General features: G+C 36.1%; 1 protein-coding gene across 1 annotated transcript in view; it reads left to right on the top strand.

Annotated features, from left to right (window-relative positions):
- The window catches only part of COL9A1 (collagen type IX alpha 1 chain), a 62,399-nt gene that overhangs the window by 23,274 nt on the left and 17,778 nt on the right, over positions 1 to 21,347 (top strand). Inside the window, exons 13-28 of the mRNA XM_062488569.1 lie at positions 993 to 1,016; positions 1,345 to 1,398; positions 2,996 to 3,049; positions 4,654 to 4,686; positions 4,781 to 4,837; positions 5,573 to 5,626; positions 6,843 to 6,896; positions 9,209 to 9,262; positions 10,625 to 10,678; positions 11,369 to 11,422; positions 11,593 to 11,646; positions 11,787 to 11,840; positions 12,054 to 12,107; positions 13,249 to 13,293; positions 14,134 to 14,187; positions 14,279 to 14,332. Coding sequence (XP_062344553.1) covers positions 993 to 1,016; positions 1,345 to 1,398; positions 2,996 to 3,049; positions 4,654 to 4,686; positions 4,781 to 4,837; positions 5,573 to 5,626; positions 6,843 to 6,896; positions 9,209 to 9,262; positions 10,625 to 10,678; positions 11,369 to 11,422; positions 11,593 to 11,646; positions 11,787 to 11,840; positions 12,054 to 12,107; positions 13,249 to 13,293; positions 14,134 to 14,187; positions 14,279 to 14,332 — 807 coding nt within the window. The remainder of the gene's footprint in view (positions 1 to 992; positions 1,017 to 1,344; positions 1,399 to 2,995; positions 3,050 to 4,653; positions 4,687 to 4,780; positions 4,838 to 5,572; positions 5,627 to 6,842; positions 6,897 to 9,208; positions 9,263 to 10,624; positions 10,679 to 11,368; positions 11,423 to 11,592; positions 11,647 to 11,786; positions 11,841 to 12,053; positions 12,108 to 13,248; positions 13,294 to 14,133; positions 14,188 to 14,278; positions 14,333 to 21,347) is intronic.

Below are 21,347 nucleotides of genomic sequence, written 5' to 3'. Positions count from 1 at the left end.
TGTGAGCAGGTGTTTTCCTTCTTTCAGAGGCAGGGGACATTGAATATGTGATGCAGTGAAACTTTGATTTGTGTTGTCAAATATATATCCGTATAATATGATGAATTGTAGCAAGGAAGTGTGAAGCAATAGCAAAGGGATTATGTAGGTTATGCAAGCTTACTTTCTGCAATGTATTAAATGGTTAAAATGGAATGATTCTGATGAATGCTTGAAATTTGCCATGTGTTATACCGACTTTTCTAAACAACCTTACAAATACAACCCTGGATTGATATCCTGTGGTGCCTTATTATGTCAAATCTCCTGAATACTTAAGTATATTTGGGATTTTATATTTTAGTGTTTCATACATATTACCGACATGGTTCTCCATAAAATTTTCCATTTGCTTTAATAATGCAAGACTGAGGGATCTGTTTTCTTAGAGGGAGTTTATCATCCAAATAGGCAGAAACACATTTGTATCTTGGACACTTCTCGTTAAAATGATTCAGAGCAATAATGATGGAAAATGTAAACAGAAGTATGGTGTTCTTTCTGATTACCAAAACCCATCAGTTTAATGGATTTAGGCCTCAGGGAAGCATTGTGGGGAAAAAAGTTCACTTTTATTATAAATTCAAATGTAACTTTAGAAAGAAATTATTATAGCATAGATATGTTTATCATGGTACTTGGTAATTAGCTAAACAGAAAGCCTTTAATACCTTTATTCCTTTGTGGGAGTATATATGTTTATAAATATGTAGTGATGCTGCAAGGCAAGTTAATCAGTAATTTAATTTTCTCTACTGATACCGATTATCTAATAATAAAATAGATTTTTAACAGTAGTTAAACAAGTTTTCAAAAAGATTTTACAGAGGGGTTTTAAAATGAAGGATTTTTTTACACTTTTTTTAATCTGAAATACTCTGTTCTTGGAAGACAGCTTTACTAGGTTTGGATCTCTCCCCATATGTCTGATTTTTTTTTTTCATATTTCATAGGGCAAGGGGATTCTTGGACCACCTGTAAGTATCAATTGTACAATTCATAAATATATTATTCAATGAATCTATTTGAATATTTAATAAAACTATTATACTGCAATTTAAAAATTAAAAGAAATTCTATTAAAAAAAGAGATGGTTTTAATCCCAACATAGATGTTCTATGTCTACTGTGTATGTTTTCTTCAGCTACCCCTGAGGTTGTGTAGGTCTGTGGTATATGGAGTAAGAATATTGGTGTCTGAAGGCATAGCTTGTTGTTTGTGAGAATTACATGTTCTCAGTCCTTGAGTGTTTGTTCCAGAGGTATTATATGGTATAAAAATACTATTTACCTTGGTTGTTATAGGGTCCAGCTGGTGCAGCAGGACTTCCTGGAGAAGTAGGTCGTGCTGGTCCACCAGTAAGTATTACTGTGTTTGCTGAAAATGCAGGTTTATTCAATTGCAAGAAGGTCCTTAAAGAAAAATGGGCCATCTAAATACTGTTTGGGCTATCAGAGTGTTTTCAAATTGTTTGTTTTTTCCTCCGCAGTGATCACTAGTAGAAGAAGGATTATGTTTGAAGCTCATCAGAAATAAGAATGAGTAGCACAAAGTTAGGGCCAACTGTCAGATTAGAATTAAATTTTTCACTGTCCCATACTCCTCATATTCAAGGAAAGCTGAAATCAAAAAGCAGACTTGACAGAAATAGAGGAACTGTAAATCATAACTACTTAAACTACTGACTTTCATTTGCATACCAGTGAACATGGCAACTCAGCATTTCTTCTTGGTCTCACTTTAAGTGTGGCTCCATCTATTGACCTTACTGCTGAATTGTGCACTCAGTTTCACCACACTGTCATATTTTGACACTACACTTTACTGAAATGGAAGCTGAAACCAATTGGTACTTTTCTACTTCAAATCTGAAATAGCATTACAATTTTGTTTAATAAAACATGCTTTTTAAATGCAATTGTAAAAATTAATTTGAAATAATATTAAAAACTGGCAATTTATTTCAGATGATCCATTTAGCTCACTATCTTGCCCGTAGGAGGGCCAAGAATGGATACCAAGGGAAGGGTATAGGCTATTTATAAAATGGCATTTCTCTGTCACACATTCTGTCAGTTAGTTGGTGGTTCAGAGACTGCCTGAACCAGAAATTGCATCTGTGATGCTTTTTCAAAAGCTCCATGTGAGCCTATCCTCCATTAATGCAGTCAGTCTCTGAATCTATTTATATCACAAGCCTCCATAACACATTGTAATAATGAGTCCCACAATGTAATTATGCATTGTATAGAAAAGAATGGTTCTGTACCTCTCATGTTTTGAGAATTAATTAATATTTTTCTATATTTGCCTTGTTTATTGCATTTATTACTTAATGAAATGTAAAATGTAATATTGAAATTACAATATTAAGTTAAAAGGTGGTCTCTACCCAGTTATTAGATCTATTTTAATTACAAACTTTCAGAAAAAATAATTTGCAGAGGTTTCACATTGTCTTTACTTGTGAGAGCACTCAGCATCAAAATTTTACAAACAGGAAAAAAAATCTAACTTGATAAATTCATCTTGTGCTTTGAAAAAGTGGATTTTCTCCTCTCCATACTTTTGTCAGTTATTAGAATTCTTTTTGTTCATAACTTTACAGCAGTTATAGAGGAGGAGTGCCATGATGGACCTGTGGTCAGGTGTTTCAGATTTCTAAAGCAGGCAAAAATGTTTTGGTTTTCTTGAGACTCCTATTTCACATCGTGGCTGCCGTTCTACCAAAAAAAAAAAAAAAAAAAAAAAGAAGTTTTCGCATTCTGTTCTGGGAGCCATGTTGTGGGTTGATGTTTTAACTACCTACCTAGTCTGTCCTTCTGTAGCCACTTAATTTCTCAGTCTGTCCTTCTATAACCACTTAATTTCTCACTGTTGTTGTGTGGTCTGAATATATGATTACTGGTTGTTATTATTACTATCAATCAGTTAAATTATTTTACCCTTTTTAAGGGAGATCCAGGAAAAAGAGGGCCACCAGGGCTACCAGGACCTCCAGGTCCTCCGGTAAGTGATAATATTTGCTTACATCTGAATTTTGTATTGTTGCTGCTTGAACAAAACTTCTCCCCAAGTTCTGCAGCGGAATACTTACTTTAGGATATCAGAAAGATTTTGATCTTCCATTTAGAAAGCAAGTTTCTACTCTTTATGGTTATAATAAGGCAGTTTGTAATCCAAATTATGTAACTTCTGTCGTGATGCCTTCCTATTTCTGCAAACTGCAAATACACAGTATTTAAAGTCCCCTGTGAATCATAATACTGTAAATGTAGTCTTCGTTGGACCTCACTGGTATTACTTCAGTAGGGGTAGGCTTTTCTCTGTTAGGAGAAGAAAAAAGTATTTGGCTCATGAGACAGAAATATACACTTCCAGGTGGGTTGAGTTCTAATGTCTTTCTTGAAATCAGATCTGCTACTTGCAAAGAATAGAAGAAAGCTTTGCAGTAATGCTTTGCCTCTTCAGGGAAAAACAGCTACCTTTTTTTAACTCCTGGAAGGAGGAATGTGTCTTTGTCTTGTGGCAATTTACCTGCTCAGAGAAATTGAGAGTTTGGCAGACACATCTCAGTCTGAGCGCTGGAAAATGCGAACCGCTGGGAAAGGTGTTGTGCTGATGCCTTTTTAAAATTGTACTGTTTGTCTGCTGGGAACCTCCTCCCCTCAGTCTTTAGGGACAGACCCTAAATAGGTATCCTTTGTTTATTTATACAATGTTTCTTAAAAGTTGCCAGAGGATTGGTGGAGGCATTTTAAAAAACATGAATGGTAAATTGGAGAAGAGTAGTTTGCAAACAAGTGGAAATGAGTTCTCAGTAGTGGCACATAGTGCTTCTATTTCTTAAAGATTTTTCTGTTTTAGGTTTCTGAAGGGCCACAGTCCCACTCCAGTTGAATACATTACAGACCCAAATGCTCTTGGCTTTTAAAAATCTTTCTGCGCATAAGAAGGCCATTCTTTAGGAGCTCATTCCTTAAACTTTCCTGTGCTTTTCTCTGAAAAAAGTGTGCTCCTCTCCCTCTTCAGAGAATTCAGCTGCTGCTGTGAAATAATCTTTTCCCCTGTTGTGCATCATAAACTGCCTGTTAGCTTCCATTGAATATTTGATTTAATATCAGGAAAGGTCTTCTCCCCCACTGAGTCCATCTCATTGTACACTGATATCTAATTTATTGCAGCTGTCATCTACCAATGCTTTTGGGAAGATTGCTTTCCCTGTAAAAATATTTTTTTCTGTAAAGACCTGAATCTTTTGGTAAATGGCACTAAGTTATTCTTATTATAGAATTTGTCTTGGTTTCTGTAGGAAATTAATGGGGTTTGGACATATTTGTTCTATATTTAACAGAAAGTATATTTGAAGTAGTTTACAAAGCAAGAGAAATATTTTGGGTTTTTTTGAAAAGTTGTTCTAAGTTAGAGGGAAGGACCTGCAGTACTATAATAAAATCCTACAGATAAGGTGCTTTTCATGTGAGAGATCCTTTGGTTGATTGTTTTTCTGATTCCAGGTTTAGATAGTAGTTTTGTCTAATCAATGTATTACCTAAAGAGTCATGTCTGGTTATTTCTGTATTGCTGACTTTGATTAATTTAATTTAATTTAGGGAACGATTGGCCTGCAAGACGGCGACCTGTTGGTAAGATTATTGTCTGTGTTTTTATTTCTTGTTAAGTCATCTCAGACAATCCTATTCAGCCTATGTGGTAGTAACTATGTGAATGCTTTTCCAGTGTCCCAGTGCTTGTCCGCCTGGCCGTCCAGGACATGCTGGCTTAATGGGTATGAAGGTAAGAGAACTTGTTTGTTCCAGCATTCCTTCCAGAGATGCTGTCTCAAGGCTCTAGGGAGGGTAATTACTGACTTGAAAAAGGGCATTCCACTGTTAATTTCAAAAAATATTGCATTAGTGTGGTTGCTTATGGTTATTCAACTCTTGACTGCCAAAATAATCTCTTCTTGTTGAAATATCCTGCTACTCCTCTAATCTTCACTGTAAAATTTATGTGTGGTCCTGAGAGGATTAGAGTATGTGAAGGATTGCTTCATTCACTTCCTGGATCATTTGTGGTCTGACTCCAAAAACTCTAAATATTCCCCCAGATCCTTGATCTTTTTGACTTCTTGTTCTCTTCCTGGGAGGACTGTAGCATACTATATTGAAATTAACATGTTTTGAGACTCATTTTACCGAAGATTTTTTAATAATATATTCTTTGCTGGTTTCTAGAAATACTATTGGCCTCAGGAAATTTTTTGGGATAACATAAGAAGAAATGCTAACCTGCCTAGAAATGCAGCCTTGTTAGATTCAGAAGCAGGTATTTTGGGAATGGTACTTAATATATAGTGTTTGCTTGTTAGGTGAAGAAGGAGTAGTGAATGGGGTTTGAGATGAAACAGCAAGACAGCTCTCAGAAGGCTATGTCTGATTTGGAAAACTGTATTTTAATTTTGAATAGTTGCTGTTTATTGATGTAGTTTTTTTTTTGTTTTTTTTTTTTTTTGATTTTTGCTTATTTTAGGGTCAAAAAGGTGCAAAAGGAGAGTCTGGTGAGCCAGGAAAGCAAGGTTATAAGGTAAAATAAAAAAAAGCGGAAAAAAACTGCTGTTATTTTTAGCAAACTTATCAAGTTTAGCCTTGCCTTCAAAAACAGTATTGTATTTTGTTATAAGTATCAATTGTTTTAACAGAATGCAGGAAGTAATACTACATATCATAGTGCTCCAGAGTAACCAAAGGCACATCTCTATTCTTTATTCACCTGTACTATGTACTTATTGTGATGCACATGTCATATTCCTCTTGCTTTTTATTTTGATTGTTCAATTGTAGAACTTGTGGGGAAAATTGAAGCTAAGTTGAAGAACTGAAAAATTTTCAAACATTTAAATGCAGGATAATTCCCTGAATTTACCAAGTTAGCTGTTCTGCAGCACAGAGGAGTAATTTCATGAAGAATGAGAGGGAAAAATACATTTGAGATGGAAAGGACACAATGTAAGTTCATAAGCAGAGGCCAAGTCTGATTAATCTTGAAAACTGAAGTGTTAACTCTCTCAAGGTGTTTCATTTGAATTAACCTTGTTATATAACCTCTTTAATATTGAAATATTTGCTAGAAATTTTCAGACTTGCACTGCCTTGGTCCATGCTTCAGTGTTGCAGGAAAAAAACATTTGAGAAAACTTTTTGCACTTTTCGTCTGGAAGAACAAGAAATCATAGAATATTAAGAGGTTGGAATGGACCTTAAAGATTATCTAGTCCCAACCTCCCCTGCCATAGGCAAAGACACCTCTTACTAGACCAGGCTTCTCAAGGCTTTACCCAGCCTGGCTTTGAACACTGCCAGGGTTGGGGCATCCACAACACCCCTGGGCAACCTGTTCCAGTGTCTCACTACCCTCACAGTAGAGAATTTCTTCCTAAGTGATAAGCTAAATTTTCCCTCTTTCAGTTTATACCATTTACTCCTAGTCCTACTAATATCCTTTTCCACTACAGTGCCTGAAGAAATCCTAAAGACATTAATTTCAAGAAAAAATGGAATGACAGGTTAAGGGTAAAATATTATTCTCTATACTGAGGTTTCTTTAAAATTACCCTTTTGACTAATAATGGACTGTGAACCTGAATGAGTATCTGTCTGAGGAAGTGGTATGATTTCATTTGGATTTCTTTCAAACAGTACATGGTGCCAGAAAACATTAAGTAGGAAATGCACCTCACACAATGACAGAGCAATATGCATGGTACGGATTGGCTACAGGTGTTTTCTTTTTGCTTTTCCAGGGGGAAGAAGGGGACCAAGGGCCCAATGGTGAAGTGGGAGCTCAAGGCCCTCCAGTAAAGTATTTCCTTTTGAAGTGTTACTCATTTTCTACATAATGACATATCTTTTTTTCCTATTATTGTAAGAAAACAGATATTGTAAAACCTCCATGCACGGTTCTCTTTATTCCGCCATATTGTCTATGAATCAAAGTAGAATTATTTAAGTCCCTCCAAAACCTACATTATTGCTTGGTACAAAGCTCCATATAGTTCTATGGAATTGCTAACTTTAAAAACTATTTCACATCCTAAATTTCATGTTGTGCTTAGCTTGTGAAAATAGTCCAATTTCTTTTCCCCTTCACCTTCTTTTGCATAATTGTCATGACTCTGACTTCATTGTGTTTAAAACACAGTCAGCTATGAAATTCAGACTTAGCTAAGATTTTAGGATGAAGTTGCAACCACTGAAAACAGTTTTATTTTTTCCTAAAGTTTTTTGCCTTTTGGCTTACAAAAGAAGTATCCTTCCACCATACCTAGTTATTTTCTTGTTCTGATTCACTGTGTTTTGTTCTGACACATTTCCTCAGCTTGTTCCCTTTGAGGAGCTCTTATGGTTACCCTGGCTGAAAAGGACTAGGGAACAGAATGAAGGGGTCATTCTAAGCAGGAGAAACAGGCATGATGCCTCTAATTTCTATGGTTTATTTTCTGCTAGGGTCTCATGCTTTTTTCTTAGGTGTAAAAGTATTTAGTGCCATTGATGTCCAGATTTGATGCTATACAGAAGCTTACCTTAATGCACCTGACATCTAAATGCTAAATTACAAAATTCTCTATGAACATATACATATGACAACATAAACCTCTGGATCATGACGAGAAAAAGATAAATAACAGACTAAATAAAAGAAAGGGTGCATTCCTTCTGGTGCTTGATTCTGAAAAGGTATCCCTGAATCTGTGGTGCAGACAAAGTACTTGAGACAGCTTCTGCTGTCTGAAAGGCCTGTGGGGACAAATCAATTTTACTCAGTTTGGTAAGGTTCTTCAATCACTGTGAAATAACACAGTACCATTAAAAGGCAATTGAAGATTGACTTTCCTTTTTAATGTGTTACTCATAACATTTCATTGTATTGCCAATTGGTTGCCATACAACCAAATTTTAAAATAATTGTTTTTTATTAAAATTTAAGATTCATAATATGCAGAAAGCCATATCAGGTAGATAATCCATGTGAAAAAGGACACACAGTGCTTTAGAGGCACAGATGGAGAGCCTGTGGACTCTGCTGAGTCTTCTTATGTGCTCCTTACATCAATGAATGAAAGGGGTTTAAAGTATGCAGTCTCCACCACAGCACCTGCAATCCAACCAATGTCTTCCACTGACAAGATTTGCATAAGATAGCCACTCTTGGGAGAGGTGCTGCTTTTGATAGAAAGTACTGGATGCCACAGTGTGCCTACTTTGATCTTAGAAGAAGGATTAAACTGTATTCTTCTCCTTTGTGGGGCTGATGTAATGATTATTGCATTATCACGATTTCCCCCACCTTTAAGGCTGATAAGGCTTCAAATGTTCTGTGCAAGAGTCTGTCTGACTTTGTGAGGAGCAAGCAGAGGCTGCCAATGTGGAATGTTCTCAAGGAGTGGATTTTTTAAGCTATGGGGAGGTGCCTGAAGCTGTTTCAGTAATGCAGTTGCAGGACAAGCAAATTACAGCTGTGGGTTTGGTCTCTGCAGGGAGCAGACATCTCAGGTAGCGTCAGTCTCTTGGGGAGAGGAAGACAGTGAAGCCAGATTTCCCACAAGACTAATTTGAAGGAAAGCGATGACAGCTGTGATGATAGTTATACATCCACCTCCATTAGGATGTCTGCTTAGTCTAGCCTCTTAGTGGACATATAAACTTAGCACTTGTACTCTCAAAAACCTTGCCCTATTTTATCTGCCTCTGGAGCACTGTAAAATCTCCTTCATCTGTCCAATTCCCCATTTAAGATAACACTTTTGCAAATTTGGCCATCACATGTTCCTTTCACACAAGGTGCAGGTGAGAATGTTTCAACTCTGAGGTAACCCAAGAGAAAAATCAGTGGGTTTTTTTTGGTTCTTATGGTGTATTTGTGGTTTTATAATACAGCCTGATAGGTTTTTTTTAATTCTTGTTAAAATTCTAAAATTAGTAAAATATGAAATTACCATATAAATTAAGGATTCTAATACAGCAGTTGTTAGATATCTCCCTTAATACTAAGAAAATAGTAAAATAATCATAAAGAAAAGGTGTAGAAGTCTTGAATCTTCTGTCTGAAAACTAGGACAGTTCTAATGAAAAGAATTAAGCATAATTTGAATATACTTTTCTGTTTCAGGGCATTCTAGGTATCAGAGGTATAACTGGTATTATGGGACCTAAGGGTACCAAAGTGAGTATTAACCTTTCTTTCTATAAAATATCCTATACTAAAAAATTATACACTTCTGGATGTTTAAAAACTTATTTAAGCTTCCTTTTTTATTTCCCCTGTATTTTCTCTTTCTTGCCGGCTGTATTTCCATAGCTACTGTACTTCTTGTTAGGAAAAAAGTAGCTCAGTCCTTCAAATTGATGAAGGACATGTACTCTTCACTCCTTTCCCCAAGTCCTTGCATTTATGGTAGTTTGGCATGTATGCAAGTCTGTAGTTAGCAAGATAGCAAGTTATAACAATTTTAAACTGTAGCACAATTTAATCAAAGCTAAAATTTATTAAGTAGTCCCCCTTGAGATTTTTATCTTCCTAAAGCCTTTTACTTCCGTCATCATCCAGTTCTTGTCAGGAGTTTTTACTGAGAGTTTATTCTTTTTCCCATTCTTTCTTTGACATCTCTGTGTCTTAAATTGTTGCCAATGGGATTAATATTTATGTGGGCTCTTACTTTGCTGGACAGTTTTACTTTTGTTTCTCTAAGTTTCTATCTGTTATTTCAAACCTGGATGCTACATTTCTAGTCTCGTGATCTTGTTAAATCCATACAGTAAAAATTTCTGAAAGGAGTAGACCGTAGCAACCCTGTTATTAGCTCCTTCTCCAGATGTCAAATCATGTAAATCTTGTGATTGTCTGTCTTAAGGGACAACATTAAATTTCTCCTGATTATGAATCTTATCATGAATGATCCTTCCTAACCTCTTGTATGTGTTTGCTAAGCCATTACTAATCTTCACTTTTCTGGCCTTTGTGTGTTCTAATTCTTTGTAGTTATTTGCCTACATTTTCTGTTAATGTTTTGTCTACTTGAAATATTTACATCATCTGTTTGACAAAGGAGTTCTATGTTCTCCCTAAATCTTTTTTAAAACAATATTTTTCTTTCCATTTACATTTATGTACATGGTAGTGATTGCATTGTTTCCTTGAAACATGTGATAAAAATAGCAGCACTGCACCTCATTATTTCCCTGCATATTTTGATGTTATACTATTATGTGGTAAAGGATATATTTAAAGAAGATTACAGAGATTTTTTATGTAGCATGGTCTACCTCCTAGACTACCTTCCTAGATTTTTCAGAGAATGATCTGAATGTTATTTTTGACTGATATTTTTTCATATTTAAAAATATTTTCTTTCATATTTTCCTTAAGAAAACAAGATAAATGAAGAAAATTTATTGGCTTTTTTTAAAAATTGGAGCTATAAAGCCCCCTCATCTGTGGAGACTCTTTAGCTCCAAGCAAAGCAGAAAGACACATACTGCTCCAGCAGTTCACCTTAATATCTTGTGTTATCTATTTGTTTTGTAGGGAGCACGTGGTCTTGATGGTGATCCTGGTCCCCAAGGTCTTCCTGGTGCACCTGTAAGTAGAGTATGAGTTATCCAAACACTTCCCAGTTAGTGAAACTTCATGGGTGTGAATCAAAAAAGCCTCTGATTAATCCAATTCTATTGACTCCCAACAGGTGAATAAATGATATTACAGTGATATCAAGTCAGTAATGTCTTAATGTTCCCAAAGAATTTGAGGTAGATGAACCCATTTTAACTTCTCAGTATGTTATGGTTTCCTCTTCCTTCTGAGTCCTACTGTGCATTAGGGTGGCTTGGAATTTTTCAGGTGTCAAACTGGAACAAAACCCATACAGGGAGATTTGTACAATTTCTGTTGGAATTTTTTATTGTGTGTGTGTTTGTTTTATTTGTTTGGGGTGTTTGGTTGGTTGTTTTTCTTCTCAAATTCTTCTTAGCTCTCTGCTTCCATAGCTGGAATTTGTGCATGGAATAGCCAGTAACTCTGTGTTAAACAAGCAAATGTAACATCCTTTGCTTAGACACTCCTGAAATCTCAGGTGATGGCTTGAGCTGTGTTTTTTAAAATACGTCTGTCAGCTGCAGTATTAAGAAACTGCATTTTTAAATGTAGTGTGATTTTGAGATGTCTACTTTCACTAAATGTGAATTGTACTTGTTGATTTTCTGAGAGTTTTAGCTAAAAAAACCACAAGGATGTTTATTCTCATTTTATTTCTAAAATATTTTTTTTCTGTAGGGGGATCAAGGACAGAGAGGTCCACTAGGGGAGACAGGTCCAAAGGGAGAAAGGGTGAGCACAGACAAATTTTGACTCTTGTTGACTTGCAAACATTAATAGTATACAAACTGTGCGTAACTGGTACTCTCAAAATAATGTCTATCTGGATGAGTATGTGTTGACTTTCTTTTAATGATTTCATTGCCTTTAGCCTAATTTTTAAATGTTGTTATTATTCTCAGGGTCCTCAAGGTACAAGAGGAATAAATGGCCTCCCTGGGCCTAAAGGAGAGCCTGTATGTATATTTAATTTCTTTATTTAGTTCATTTGATGTTACTTTGTATATTAGTGCTTGAGTGCTTGAGCAAAATCTTTTCAAGGTCACTATATATATATATATATTTTTTTTTTTTTTTTTTTTTATTTTTTATGAAGGGCTTACCAGGAGTTGATGGCCGTGAAGGGATCCCTGGAATGCCTGGAGCTAAAGTAAGACACAATTGGCATATTTCTGAGCTTTAGAAGTGCCCTAGATTTGTTCATTAATTTGTGGCTGCTGCTCATGGCTTTATGCACATTATTTGGGTAATTGAATTAACATTTCTGTACTACAGATCCAAAAGTATGTCAACTCAGTGTTCCAGAAATAAAATTTTCCCTCATGTTAGATTTGCATAAATTACAACTTAAAATGTTTTACAGGGTGAACCAGGAAAACCTGGTGCTCCAGGTGATACAGGGCTCCAGGGATTGCCAGTAAGTATCAAGTATTTTACCTTTGAAAAGTAGGCTCAGTTCATATCACAGAAAGGCTGTATATAGATTGATTTGCCTCTGATGTTGGAGTAATTCTAGTGAAAATCTAAGCAAAAGGATCAGGGGAAGAGTATGTGTAATGCAAGGGGAAATTCTGCTATGTGTATGCAAAACCTTTGCACACAAGTCTAGATGTCCTTACGATGCCATTGTGAGGAGCTTGGCCTCACAAAACATTTGTGGCCAGGATGTGACTCTTGTGCTTCTCCTACCTGGGACCCCGTGGGTACTATGGTGTGACCCCACAGCTAGGGCTGGTCTCAATGTATTGACTGGGGCCAAACTATTCCCAAGCTGAGCAGGAAAGGCTGAGCTGCTAGTCTGACATACCTTCCATGAACAATCATCCTTTGATATTCTGCTGGCTCAGAACATCTGGAATGCATCACGCTCCTGCTTCTTTCTGTGGGTGGGTTGGAGGTCTCCAGTGTATGCCCTGTGGGGAACTTGCAGGGAATCACTAGTGCTTTCTGGGCTCATTCAGAAGGTAATCCTCATGCACTAATTAAGAAAACAGTACCAGTTGTCAGAAGCTAAATAGAAACCTCTTTAAAACACTTTGCTATGGGAGTAGTAAAAGACTTTGCTATAGGAATAATTGCTGTGAGTACCAGTGAAGGAGATGTTTTAAATCAGAACTGGACATACATTAGTAATACTAAGTGAAGTCTTAAGCTTGGAAGACAAGTTGGTAACAGCATACTTGCTATGAGTTGTTGCAGAGAAGTGAGGAGGGAATGAAAAATGTCCAAATGTATCTGTTAAACTCAGCACCTACAGTCTCAGCATACTGGAACTAGGCATACTAGGCATGTATTTCTAGTCTAAGACAGAAAAATTCACAAGTCCTCACTTATCCATGCTCCTTTTGCAATTTATGAAGTAAGAATAATACTTCTTATCTGTTACTTTGTAAGCAGAAAAAAATCAAGCTTGGTCCCTTATTGAATAAAAGTGCTTCAATATCAAGTAAAAGGATTTGAAATACTCAAGCATGAGAAAGGCTCCTTTTATTTTTTTTTTTAAACACCATTTTCAATCCCCTTAACAAGAAATAAATGCAAATCTTTTTTTCCTTCAGGGTTTCCCAGGCTCTCCAGGTATGAAAGGCATTCCTGGCCCAAAGGTAAAGCATCTTGAGTACTGTCTTTCTTATCTAAAGCACAAATAAAGTGCTAAAGTATTTAAAGTTATAAAGTATTCAGTGAAATTTTACTAACTAACTAATTAACTAACTTTTCTTGTGTTAAGAGACAAGCCTTAGGCTGAAGGAATTAAATATAATTTTTCATCAAATTTGTCCTGTGCATTTTCATGATTCTTGTGCTACATGACATGGTTTTCATTATTCTAGGCATTTAATACTACCTTAAAAAGGCCATTTCCTTTTAAATTTTTGGAAATCATTGCTACAGGAAGATATTGACTACTCTTTGCATCTTGAATGATGTAATACAATAGAATAATGTAATACAAATAGAATTTATAGCCACCCTAAGCTGATGCAATCACAGAGGTTATCATCTCTATTTAGGTAGCAACAAATTGCGACATCAATTCCAATTTAGTTTAAAAAATTGTTGTGAGATTGAGACTGTGGAATGTTTCAGACAATGATGAGTTTAGCTGTAAGTAATTGAAAAAGAAAACTAGACTGATATGATTTTTGTCTGAAATTACTTGGGGTGACATTGCCTTCTGTGATTTGATAGCAGCAATCAAACCTATTTGGGATTTGTCAGCACCTAAACAGCAAAGGAACTGAAATCTGACTTAGATAGAAAGGTAAGTTAAAAAAGTTAAAAGTCAGAAAAGTTAAAAGAACACCAAAAATAAGGCAGAAGTCAAAACATTAGCACAGGCTGATATTTTTTAGACCTTATTGCTTTCCTTATTTTAATTTTTTATTTTAAAGTGGAAGAAGAAACCATTGGTTCAGCTAACATTTTCATCCTCTGCCCAACAGGGTAATAGAGGTCCTCCTGGGGTGCCAGGGTTAATGGGAAATCCTGGTAAACAGGTAAAACTATTAATCTTATACAAAAATTCTAGAAAAACATGTAAAAAAAATTTTCAAATTTGTTGCATTTCAAATTTGTTCTCCAAAACAGGGTCAACAGGGCCCAGAGGGAGAAGCAGGTCCAACAGGACCCCAGGGACCACCAGTAAGTATGGAATAAATTTCTAATTGAGTGTATGTAAAATTGCAGTGTTTCAAGATAGGGTTGCTGAAGGTAGCCACAAGGTAAAATTATTATTTATAATAAGTTTTAATTTTTGAGGTAAATATTGATTCTTTACCTTCTGTACCAAGAGGATGTGCATCATCACATAGGGAAATATGGTCCTTTATATGTCAGAATGTCCTATGATTGTTTTTGGCTTTGGTGTTAAATTTTTAACCTTTGTTTATATTCTTCTTGTCTTTGTGTTTAAGTATGCTGAGTAAAAGCTAAAACAGAGGGAATAAGTGTGGTTTGTGACAAAAAGCTGGAACCATACTCCTTTTCTTCCACTGCAACAGTCTGGTTGGCATCACTAACATAGATATAGTGGTGTGAAGAATAACATTTATCTTTCATTGGAAACACTGCTCTTATAATTTCTTTTCCTGAAGATTTTCCTTAACACTGGAAAGATTTGGAAGATTGGAGAAATTGTTTCTGGGTAGATAGCTTGTTGCAGGAAATCAATCTGCTAAGAAAAGTGAACTGATGGTATTTTTTGAGGATCAGTTTTGAAGACAAAGGACAGCTGGATACTGAAGTGTTGGGTACTGCTTTCTGATTCTCTCTAGAGGGGACCTGACATAGTTGGAAGCTGCATAAGGCTGATCTAATTCCCCTTTGCTGTTAATCCTTCTGGATGGAGAGGGATGAGATAATCAGTGATTTGAAGAAAATTTTCTTGCAGAAATATTCACTCTGATGATGTTAACCAGGCTCTGTAAGCAATTGCTTTTCCAGGCTCCCCTCTTGCCACTGATACTCTGGGGATTATTTCCTGGAATTTTCTGACCTTCTTCTATAATATGATTCAAGTTTTTCTCATGCAGTTGCAAGGTTATTCTCACAAGAGGTTTAGTGACATACTGCCTGTGATATATTTGTAAGGGTCAGAAATATCTTCTTTGAATTAGCTCCTAAACATACACCAGCAGTCAGCTAAGTAACAGATTCTATTTTCTTCTGTTTTTTTTTCCTGTGGTTTATGCTCTCAGGTGCTAGATGTATTAATTAATGAGATCATGTTTATTTTGGACAGTCTTAGCGTTACTGCTGTGTCCGCAGCTGCCTAAGGATGATACAAAAAGGAGATTATAAGAGAATTTACTAGGATGGAATACAAGTATCTTCAGCCTCCCAAATACCCAACATGTAAACAAGTTTTTGGCTTTGTCTTTATTTTTGCTCTTTGGATTTGAAAGTGTTGGGTAAACTCAAAAACGTTTTCAGCCCTGTTCTTAGGCTGATACTGTACACTTGTGACAGGAACAAGAATTATAATTGAATCAGACCAAAGTAATTGCCCACTCTGATAATTGCCCAGCACTGTAATCTGCTGAACTATTCCTTTAATCCTTTCAATGTGAACATGAATTTACAAAATCAGCAGTCCATAGAACAGGGTTTGACACACCAGGTTAATTATTAGTAACCCTGTAGATGGACAGAAATACTTAAAGCAGATTAAATACAGTGATTTTTCCTTTTATCACTCTAGAGACCAGCAAGACATTTGGATTCTTTACCTTTATTTTCTCTGTGTTTTCAAAGTGCACTCATTTTGGAAAACATGTAGTCAAACATTAGAACCTACCCATAGAAAAAAAAAACTTTTGGCCAATAAAACATGGAGAAAGGAAGTGAATTATTTATTATGAAGTAACTTTGTATATGGTACATCCAACAGTAAGCTACTTCTCATCTGTAGTTCCCTTAAAGCTATAAAGAGCCTTAGATAATAACTATGTTGGTTCCCATCAGCTTGAGACTACAGGCAGTATATGACTGGAATAACTTTCTATTTTCTTTTTTTTTTTTTTTTTTAGGAACACTTTATATCTGCAAAGAAAAGGGGTATGATGAGGGTTTTTGTTTAGGAAGGACACAGTGTTGAACTATTGAACTTCAGAGAGCTTTAGTCTAAGCTGAATCAATATTTATTTCCAGAGCAGAATAAAGAATGTTTTCTATTTCTTTTGCAGCATGTACATGCAGCAGATACATTTGAATTTCAGCTTTTAGCATTTTGCCCTTCCATTTCTAGGGGAAAAAATAATCTGCTGGTTAAATAATTCTATCTGGCATGATTTTCAAACTTCTAAAACTAGGCAATTTGACAATAAGTTGAGAAAAGCAATTATTATCCCATTATAATTATTCTAAAGAGAATTTTACTTGTTTTTTTTTGTTTTTTTTTCTTTCCTAATTTGAAATTTCCTCACAGCTTTAATACTTGCTTGTTTTAGACAAAGTTGCATAACCAAACACTTTCAAAGCCTGAAGAATTTATGGTTACTATTCAGGTATTTTTCTTGGCCTATTTCTTCTTATTTTGAATTATTCACTTTTAAACTCACTTCAGTTCTTTCTCCTTTACCCCTTTGTTCCATTTTACACTTGCTATAGAAGACTCAGAAGTCAGGAAGGGTTGGGCTTATTCCTTGGAGAAAGCAAAACCTTGGTATTTTTCAGTATATGGGGAATTTATTGGTTGCACAGCAACAGCCACATGCAATCCTCTTTGCTCCCCTGTTTCACTTACCCCTGTTCTTTGCTTTGAAACTGGTTGAGACAACATGGCTGGTAGCTCCAGGAGGACCAGAACTCCAGAGGAAAGGATATCTGGTGAAGGTGTGCAGGGGGATAACGGGGCTGACTCTGCTAATATGGCCAGCAGGCTGGTATTTGCATTAAGGAAAACCTACATGCCTACATTTGGGTTACATTTAAAAATAACAGGGCTTTTCGGCTTTATCTACTTGCAAAAGACATTTTTTGAGCGAAATTTTTTTTGCTTCAACTAGTGTGTAGTTTTTTTGAAAAGTTATGCAAGAAAACGCTATCAGTGGCTCTGTGGGACAAATAATACTTTTGTACTGTTTGCCAAATAACTTGTGGACTCCACTGTCATAAACCATGTTATTTCAGTCTATTTTATTGCTAAACAGCTGTTGGAATGTAGTTGGAAAGATATCGTTACTATACAGCAGATTCAGATTTTGGCCATTTGTGAGTCTGTCAATACCTACAGTTTCACAGGGAAGACACTAAATATTTGAAAACAAGATTACTAGCTCTACTTAAAAACTCATGGCAAACTCATGTGTTAGGAGACTCATTTTCTTCACCTCTGACAAATATCCCTAGGAGAAACTTGCTTTAAAAACTATCATTTTAGTCTATTATTGCTTTTTCTTAAAAAAAAACTTAAACTGGCATCTGAGTGTGTAGCAGGAAGAAAAAAAACACACTTTTGCTGTACATGTGTCCAGTAAACTTGAAAAACAACTGGAGCAACATGGAAATTTTGCCTTTTATTTCTAAATGAAACATATTCTCCACCCCACTCTAATTGTTTTGTTGGTTAACCTTAGGTTTGCTTCACATTGTTCTAAATAATCCAAGTAATTACCAAACTCATTTGTGATTTAAACCTTTCTAAGTCAGTTGGCATGGCAGGTGGGCCAAAGGAAAGAATCCTCAAATATGGGAGTGTCATTCCTAATCAGTGGAGTTTAGCCACTCTCCCTAAGCTGCTTAATCACTTTCTTTCCTATTTGCTGAGATTTAGTAATTGAAATTAGTTTCTGCAGAAAATACTGACCACTGCATCTGCTTTTTCATCCCTTACTTTTCTTCAACTACTTAATCTATAAACTGCTAACATTTTGAGAGCCTGTATTGCACCCTGTGGTTTTCCAGAGAGCTTGTAATATTGAAGTAATCACTTAAAGTACAATCCATGTCTAGTGAATTGAGCAAACTTGATGTGGGTGCAGGCCAGCATTCGTATATGTCACTTCAAAATTAGGAGGTAATACATTTCCCCCCAACATTAACAACACAGACTAAATATCCAGCTGCCTAAGATTTGGTACCATAGGCCTCCCAGAGAATTCTGAGGAGCCCTGGTCAGTTGGGCTGACTTCCTCTCTGGAAGTGCCTTTGTCTCACTATAAAGAGGAAACCTGGAGAATAACTTTGGATTTAGTACTCAAATGTCACACAGCGTAAAGTTAGAAGAGAATGCTGTTTTCAGCATCTTAAGTTACTTTCAGCTAAATAATTTTCTGGTCTTTAAAGATATTTGCATCCTGCCTAAGCTGATATGTAACTTTGGTTACCCTAAGTAATTTAGTTATAGTGACAGAAATGTAGCTTTTCTATCATATTCCTTTTACATAACTGCAACTGAAATAATGTGTCATTTTCTGTGGTTGATAATTGTTGGATGAAATGTTCGTGTCACAATTTATATGCTATGTTTAGGAATTAGTGGACATGTTTTTTATGTATAATTTCAGACATGTTCCAGAAGTGGTGTCACAGTTTACATTCATGGTAGAGCTAAAGGGGTTAGTTAGCAGTAATGTTTATAGCAGAGTCAAAAGGACAAAGTGCATTTCCATATTGGCAGGTACTTTTTATCCAGTAAACCTGAGCCTTGAATGTAACAAAACCTTTTGACCCTACCCAATTCTGCACCATGGTTTATACAGGGTAGCAATTTTCTGTCACCCCTTGCAAACTACATATCCCAGTCAAATTTTGTAAGCTCCAAGCCTCTTCACTTCTCCTGGTATCCACCCCTATCTTCCTAAATGACATGGCCAGATTCTTGTCCAATACCTCCACCAGCAATTCTCTTTGACGTTTGGGCGTGGTAGACCTCTGGATGTCAGCAGATATCACAATGTTGGCCTCACTTAAGCAGTGTAGACAGTGACCTGGGTAAAAAAAAATGGATTAGTTATGGAGCTATTGTCCCAAAGCTGTCCTGGGCTTCAGCTAACAGTAGACATGGTTAGAATGAGAGGTCTCTGCCCTCTAGACTTGGCTACAGTATCGTTTATGAAGAGAATGACAGCTACTGGGTTGTTGCTTCTGCCCAAAGCAGAAGTTAAGCATAGTTAAGATGAGGGAACATTTCATTCTACACCTACCTCTTACCATTATCCTGAGCAGTACAATTTAATTATTACTCTGGCAAAGTTGCAAAATTACATTTAAAATCTCAGAGAAATTACTTGTACATTTACTCTTCTATCAAATATTAGTTTACATACTTGGATGCTTTTCAGTACTGTATTGAGGGTCAAAGAGTCCTGTTGATGCTTTTGTGGATAAATCCTTGAACTTAAATGAGTATTTCCTCTGAGATTTCGCATGACAAAAATTTGGTAAGTTTAAGTCTCATAAGTGTATATAGTTTTAAAGTATCCAAAATGTACTTTGTTTATTCTTCTTTATTCCACTCAGATTTAATTCTCTATGGCAGTACTGTGACACGTATTTAATAATATATAACAAATTACCTATAATTAATAACAATTTTTTAAAGTAGTAAAGGCTTATTACAGTATATGATGTGGATTACCTCTCCAGTGATTCTAATTAGTGTTTCAATTATCTGGGAAACTAAGTGAGATGCAAATTGCCTGGGATGTATTCTCATTTTTATTACTGTTCCACTCAGTTGATGAACAGGAAATCAATGAGCCTGTGAAACTCTCTTAGCATGCAAGTACATTCTGTAACTGTTTGTTTGTGAGAATTCTACAAAAGGATGAAGCCTTCAAAATTTCAGTGAGAATGAAAACCATCCCAGACAACCTAAAGGAAGGTCTGCTGTAAATCCTGTAAGGTCTTCTCATGTGTGTTACGTAAAACAGCTGGCTATAACAGATCTGTGAGAAAGACATTAAATCATTACCTGTATTAAGTGGTTGATCCATTGTGCCTTGAAACAAAGGGAAGGTAGATTTCGCGTTAAAATGTAGTAAAATCACAATCTGTGGTAAAATCACAGTCTAGCACAGGAGCTGTGGAAGGGTTGCATTCTGGTGGTATTCAGACTTGCAGTGCTGTGCTACCATTTCACACTTACCATTTTGCATGTGCCTTTTCCTAGAGGCATGGAATGTTCACCAGCATGGGTGCAGGCCGGTCGGTCTCAGCTCACTCCAAACTAGAGTGGCTACTTTTCCTCCTTAAATGTTTCACCTCCAGGAAAAGTATGGATTTTGAAGCGTGCCAAAAGTCTATAAATCCATACAGATTCTGGTAGTCTTTGTGTTAAAACCAGTGCAGTATGCCTGCAGGTTTGTGGGTGGCCTGAAGCTTTGCACTGCTCTACAGAGGGCTGCTGTATAAGAAAGGCAGGCTGAGGACATGGCCAAACTGCCTTCTGCTCTAATTACTGCCCGTAGTGACTTACAGCACAGAGGAACATTTCATCTGACCAACGACAGATGTCAACACCTGAACCAGCTATTTCAGAAACACTCCTATAGGCTGTGGGGAAAATGTAGGCTCTTCTAGGACATGACTGATGTTGCATCTTAAATGTTTGCATGAGGACATTTCAAGATGCCTTTTTTATTCTCCAGAACTATGAGTAAGCAGCTTACTGTATAAACTACTCCAGGGCCATTTCGGTCTAGTATACCTTGAAGGAAGTATTACAGTCCTAGTTGTGCCAGGGATGGGATTCCTCATTGTTTGGGTTCCAGTTTCTCTCTTACTTGCTAAAACACCACTGCAGTTCTTGCAGCGCTGGCCCATACGTTGAAATAATCTGTCCTTGCAGACATAATGTCAATGTTTAAAAGAAATACTATGCATTTGTATTCTGCTCTTCTGTAAATTAACTTTCTCCTTCACCTCCTTAGAAAAGCTTTGTGTTTGAACAAGTGTCTGTGGTGTGCGTTTGACAAAATATTTTTTCTGCATTTGAAATAAAATGGAAGCTTTTTCTTGAATTTTATGTGACCACCAGAACTTTTGATGTGCTTAAGAGGTATATAATAAGATTTTAACTCTCTGAACATTATACTGCTTTTGTTTCATCTCTGTATAGCAATGAGTGTTATGAAAATGATATGAGAAGACAAATTTCTAATGTTGATCATAATTTTAGTCTCTGTCTTACCTGCATCAGAAATATAGCAGTATT

This window comes from Cinclus cinclus, chromosome 3 (genome assembly GCF_963662255.1).
Source record: "Cinclus cinclus chromosome 3, bCinCin1.1, whole genome shotgun sequence".
Lineage (NCBI taxonomy): Eukaryota > Metazoa > Chordata > Aves > Passeriformes > Cinclidae > Cinclus > Cinclus cinclus.
This window is presented reverse-complemented; position numbering and strand designations above follow the sequence as displayed.